We start from the raw sequence: 6,627 nt of genomic DNA on the forward strand, positions 1-6,627 counted from the left end.
TTACCGTTTGTGTTTTTAAATAATTAGTTTTATATTTTACATCTTCTTTTCCTTCTTACTGTTTGTGTTATTAAATAATTATTTTTATATTTTACATCTTCTATTCCTTCTTACTGTTTGTGTTATTAAATAATTAGTTTTTATATTTTACATCTTCTCTTCCTTCTTACTGTTTGTGTTATTAAATAATTAGTTTTTATATTTTACATCTTCTCTTCCATTCTTACTGTTTGTGTTATTAAATAATTAGTTTTTATATTTTACATCTTCTCTTCAAAAATATAAAACTAATTATTTAATAACACAAACAGTAAGAAGGAAGAGAAGATGTAAAATATAAAACTAATTATTTAATAACACAAACGGTAAGGAGGAAGAGAAGATGTAAAATATAAAACTAATTATTTAATAACACAAACAGTAAGAAACATCTTCTTTTCCTTCTTACTGTTTGTAAGTTTTCATATTTCCTGCTTACAATATATTTCAGGTTTAAAAAAGGATAATTCCTGAATAATATATTCGTTGTTAGAAGTCAACGTTTTTTTATTCAAAAGTCTATTCGTGAATTTCTTTTTCTGGCTGTCTGCTTGTCTTTCCAACTGATGATACATGCCGATGGTATTGCCAGTTTGACGAATTTTCATTTAAATCTGTCACTTGCTCCTAACCCTCTCAGTCCGAGCTTATCATTCGTCACCCACGTGTTTATCAGCGGCAGCCAGTAGACAACAACGTTCCGTATGATCGAATGTCTCCTTATAGTAAAATCATCGGGAATTGGCTAAACTTTAAAGTGTTGTTTGAAAACCCGAATATGACAGTAATGACACAGTTTGACGTATCTGGCCGAAAAAAACAAACATTAGCCACGAGTAAGTCGTGAACCTGTAAACATTTCTGTTAGTTACAACCGCTGACCAAAAGTTCAAAGGTTAAGTTAGGCAGTTTCTAACCTGCAAATTCTCTTTAAATTAAAAAGTATCGTATTAGATAACATTCTTTAGAAACCTTAAGTCAATTATCAATAACTTTTGTTCCAGCAAAGTAAGTAAAAACTAACAAGAGTATAAATAAACCAACATATCGGTTTACATTCGGTTAATTCACTAATTAACCAGTTGGGTTAATACACTAATTAATCAGTTGGGTTAATACACTAATTAATCAGTTGGGTTAATCTAATAATTAACCAGTTGGGTTAATACACTAATTATCCAGTTGGGTTAATACACTAATTAACCAGTTGGGTTAATATACTAATTAACCAGTTTGGTTAATCTCATAATTAATGAGTTGGGTTAATCTGATAATTAATGAATGGGGTTAATCTAATAATTAATGAGTTGGGTTAATCTGATAATTAACCAGTTGGGTTAATATACTAATTAACCAGTTGGGTTAATCTAATAATTAATGAGTTGGGTTAATCTGATAATTAACCAGTTGGGTTAATCTAATGATTAATGAGTTGGGTTAATCTGATAATTAATGAGTTGGGTTAATCTAATAATTAATGAGTTGGGTTAATCTGATAATTAACCAGTTGGGTTAATATACTAATTAACCAATTGGGTTAATCTAATAATTAACCAGTTTGGTTAACCTAATAATTAATGAGTTGGGTTAATCTGATAATTAATGAGTTGGGTTAATCTGATAATTAACCAGTTGGGTTAATATACTAATTAACCAGTTGGGTTAATCTAATAATTAATGAATTGGGTTAATCTAATAATCAATGAGTTGGGTTAATCTGATAATTAATGATTACAAACGTTTCTATCTATTAAAAGAAGGGCTAATGGTTTTACTGAATACAAACGTTTCTATCTATTAAAAGAAGGTACTAATTGTTTTACTGAATACAAACGATCTATTAAAAGAAGGTACTAATTGTTTTACTGAATACAAACGTTTCTATCTATTAAAAACTGAATACAAACGTTTCTATCTATTAAAAGAAGGTACTAATTGTTTTACTGAATACAAACGTTAGTACCTTCTTTTAATAGATAGAAACGTTTGTATGGTTTTACTGAATACAAACGTTTCTATCTATTAAAAGAAGGTACTAATTGTTTTACTGAATACAAACGTTTCTATCTATTAAAAGAAGGTACTAATTGTTTTACTTTATTTTCAGTCAGCTACGACGTATCCTGTTCCAGCACTGTAATGAAAGTAGTTGTAATGATGAATGACCCAGACGCAGTAATCTACCTTGACAAGCTCAGAGGTTATCCAGGTTTGTTTCATCTAAACAGAAAGCCGAGATTACCTTAAGTTTCACACTGTTTGTATCTTTAATTAAATGTTTAAACAGAAAGCTGTGATTACCTTAAGTTTCACACTGTTTGTATCTTTAATTAAATGTTTAAACAGAAAGCCGAGATTACCTTAAGTTTCACACTGTTTGTATCTTTAATTAAATGTTTAAACAGAAAGCTGTGATTACCTTAAGTTTCACACTGTTTGTATCTTTAATTAAATGTTTAAACAGAAAGCCGAACAATACCAGAAGATTTGAACAATAACGTTTAAGGGTTAGCTTAGTACCAGTGGACTTGAACGATAATTATTATGTGTTATCTCAATACTAGTAGACTTCAGTAATAACGTTTAAAGATTATCTCAATACTAGTAGACTTCAGTAATAACGTTTAAAGATTATCTCAGTACTATACTTGAACAATAACATTTAAAGGTTATCTCAATACTAGTAGACTTGAATAATAACATTTAAAGGTTATCTCAGTACTAGTAGACTTGAACAATAACATTTAAAGGTTATCTCAGTACTAGTAGACTTGAACAATAACATTTAAAGGTTATCTCAATACCAGTAGACTTGAACAATAACGTTTAAAGGTTATCTCAGTACTAGTATACTTGAACAATAACATTTAAAGGTTATCTCAATACTAGTAGACTTCAGTAATAACGTTTAAAGATTATCTCAGTACTATACTTGAACAATAGCATTTAAAGGTTATCTTAGTACTAGTAGACTTGAATAATAACATTTAAAGGTTATCTCAGTACTAGTAGACTTGAACAATAACATTTAAAGGTTATCTCAGTACTAGTAGACTTGAACAATAACGTTTAAAGGTTATCTCAGTACTAGTACACTTGGCATTCAAAGGTTATTTTAGTACTAGTAGACTTGAACAATAACATTTAAAGGTTATCTCAGTACTAGTAGACTTGAACAATAACGTTTAAAGGTTATATCAGTACTAGTAGACTTGAACAATAACGTTAAAAAGTTATATCAGTACTAGTAGACTTGAACAATAACGTTTAAAGGTTATATCAGTACTAGTAGACTTGAACAATAACGTTTAAAGGTTATCTCAGTACTAGTAGACTTGAACAATAGCATTTAAAGGTTATCACAGTACTAGTAAACTTGAACAATAACATTTAAAGGTTATCACAGTACTAGTAAACTTGAACAATAACGTTTAAAGGTTATATCAGTACTAGTAGACTTGAACAATAAAGGTTATCTCAGTACTAGTACACTTGAACAATAGCATTTAAAGGTTATCACAGTACTAGTAAACTTGAACAATAACATTTAAAGGTTATATCAGTACTAGTAAACTTGAACAATAACGTTTAAAGGTTATATCAGTACTAGTAGACTTGAACAATAACGTTAAAAGGTTATATCAGTACTAGTAGACTTGAACAATAACGTTTAAAGGTTATATCAGTACTAGTAGACTTGAACAATAACGTTTAAAGGTTATCTCAGTACTAGTAGACTTGAACAATAGCATTTAAAGGTTATCACAGTACTAGTGAACTTGAACAATAACATTTAAAGGTTATCTCAGTACTAGTAGACCTGAACAATAACGTTAAAAGGTTATATTAGTACTAGTGAACTTCTTATATACAACTTCTTAGCATCTTATGTATTCCGTATATATTTGTCGTGTGTTTACTATACTGTTGTGATGAGTTCAACATCTTATATACTCCGTATATATTTGTCGTGTGTTTACTATACTGTTGTGATGATTTCAACATCTTATGTATTCCGTATATATTTGTCGTGTGTTTACTATACTGTTGTGATGAGTTTAACATGTTATGTATTCAGTATATATTTGTCGTGTGTTTACTATACTGTTGTGTTGATTTCAACATGTTATGTATTCAGTATATATTTGTCGTGTGTTTACTATACTGTTGTGTTGAGTTCAACATCTTATGTATTCCGTATATATTTGTCGTGTGTTTACTATACTGTTGTGATGATTTCAACATCTTATGTATTCCGTATATATTTGTCGTGTGTTTACTATACTGTTGTGATGATTTCAACATCTTATGTATTCAGTATATATTTGTCGTGTGTTTACTATACTGTTGTGTTGAGTTCAACATCTTGTGTATTCAGTATATATTTGTCGTGTGTTTACTATACTGTTGTGATGATTTCAACATCTTATGTATTCCGTATATATTTGTCGTGTGTTTACTATAATGTTGTGATGAGTTCAACATCTTATGTATTCAGTATATATTTGTCATGTGTTTACTATACTGTTGTGATGATTTCAACATCTTGTGTATTCCGTATATATTTGTCGTGTGTTTACTATACTGTTGTGTTGATTTCAATATCTTGTGTATTCCGTATATATTTGTCGTGTGTTTACTATACTGTTGTGATGAGTTCAACATCTTATGTATTCAGTATATATTTGTCGTGTGTTTACTATACTGTTGTGTATGTTGTGTATGTTTTATGTAGTTGTGTGGTTAATATTTGTTTGTTACTAAATAGTGCGCAAAGCGAGTCGAAACTTATCTGTGTTTGTTCCTAAGTTGAAGTGATAGACTCAAAATAAGGTAGCTAGTCAATAAAACCCACCGCCAACTTTGAAGCTACTCTTTACCAACGAATATTAAGACAATCCTTCATACTCTAACGCTTTCAGGAATGAAAGAATGAGCATGTTTGGTGGCGGGATTTGATCCCGCGATTGATAGAGAACAAATCGAGTGCTTTTACCCCAAGACCGTAAAAGTCAACAGCGAGATGGCACTACTTGAAATCCAGACAAGAATGTTCTATTCTTGACATTTCTCAACCACAAATATTCAAATATCCGTCTACCACTCGCCCTCAGTAGCTCAGCGGTAAGTCTGCAGGCTTACGACGCTAAAAACCGGGTTTCGATACCCGTGGTAGCAGAACACAGCCAAATGTGTACCTAAACAATAACCAGACTAAATGTCTATCAGTCTAGGTTCTAATTTTAAATGACTGTATTGACTAACCCGATTAAACTGGTGGATTTATTATATGGACTTTTCTTAATTTTCAAAACAATACCTAGAGTATTTATTTTCCCTTTTGAACTCTTGTTAATATTAGATAATATTCATATAATATCTACTCCATGCACTGGTAACTCATTGATTGAGTTGGATCGTACACTATGAAAGTTTATATTTGAATTTTTGGAAGTCAGGACTTTTAGTTTTTTAACACAATAAAGTAATCAACAAGTATTTGTTCTAGAATTTTTCAACTCGAACCCGTGTTATAGTTACTTCTCCAATCCTTCAACTTCTTTGTAAATAGAAACTGCTAGTTTTGTTGTTGTCTTTTCAAAATTGGGAAGCGCACAGCTATAAACTTCACTCAGTAGTAATTTAAGTTGTCCTGTTTTTATCTAGAGGGAAGAAGATGGCCGGTATTATTATACAAAGGCTGCTTACAGCATCGTGCTAACACTGGCGTTCGATTTTAGAAAATTCTATATAAATGGTGAGTGACGATGCATTTACTTTTCACACTATATTCTGATCTGAAGGTTTTGGTTTCTTTTTTGCCAGACTGCCAGGCGGAAATCAACGCAGGGCGAGCAACGTTTCTTCTTCCCCTAGACAACATCAACGCCTGTGGTACAATCCGAGTCCTTAACAAGATAACGGTAAACACTGACATTGAGTTCAGATAAACTCCTGTCGTGACTTTCACTTTCGCCTTTTCTACTAGAACTAATGAGTTAATTGTGGGTGTAATTAATCCAGCTGATCTTAAATACGATCAATAGAGAACAAGAAATTAAACAGAAAATTGTGGAATTGCTGTCTATAAGGATCTTCTACGATTTTTGTTTAAGATACTAACGTCTTCTGTCAAGAAATCATTGTATTTTTATCATCTTATTTACAGGGAGAGAGAATTTTCTATCACAGAGTTGTCATTGACCACCAGATGGAGCCAAAAGAGATCATTTTAGTGAAGTGTATTATTCCTAGCGGGTCTCACCAGTTATCTTGGCATAATAAAACCAAAAGAAACGTTCTTCCTGAGAACTTTGTTGAACCCGAGTGAGTTTTTTAATTACGAATTTTATTTAGTGTTAGTTTTGCTTTTTATTTAATATTATCTTATAAAAAAATCCATGTTGTTTGAGTAAAAGTTTCAAGTTCAAACAAAATAATGCTGTAGCTTTTAAACGTTATTTTAATTTTGTATTTTTAATTATTCAAACAAAATAGCGTTATGAAGTACACAATAATAACTAAAATAATAGAACAATACAAAACAACAACAATCAAAATGTGAAGAACATAATAATAACTAAAATA

The 6,627-nt window shown here is 30.6% G+C and overlaps 1 protein-coding gene across 1 annotated transcript; it reads left to right on the forward strand.

The window, feature by feature from the left end:
- Window positions 1-2,142: 2,142 nt before the first annotated feature.
- LOC111084071 lies at window positions 2,143-6,370 on the forward strand. The gene is made up of 3 exons (XM_022380859.1): window positions 2,143-2,248; window positions 5,866-5,963; window positions 6,209-6,370. The coding sequence occupies exons 1-3, from the start codon at window positions 2,179-2,181 to the stop codon at window positions 6,368-6,370; spliced, it is 330 nt and encodes a 109-aa protein (XP_022236567.1). The 5' UTR covers window positions 2,143-2,178.
- The last annotated feature ends 257 nt before the right edge of the window (window positions 6,371-6,627 follow it).

Source organism: Limulus polyphemus, unplaced genomic scaffold, assembly GCF_000517525.1.
Source record: "Limulus polyphemus unplaced genomic scaffold, Limulus_polyphemus-2.1.2 Scaffold13362, whole genome shotgun sequence".
NCBI classification, from domain to species: Eukaryota; Metazoa; Arthropoda; class Merostomata; order Xiphosura; family Limulidae; genus Limulus; species Limulus polyphemus.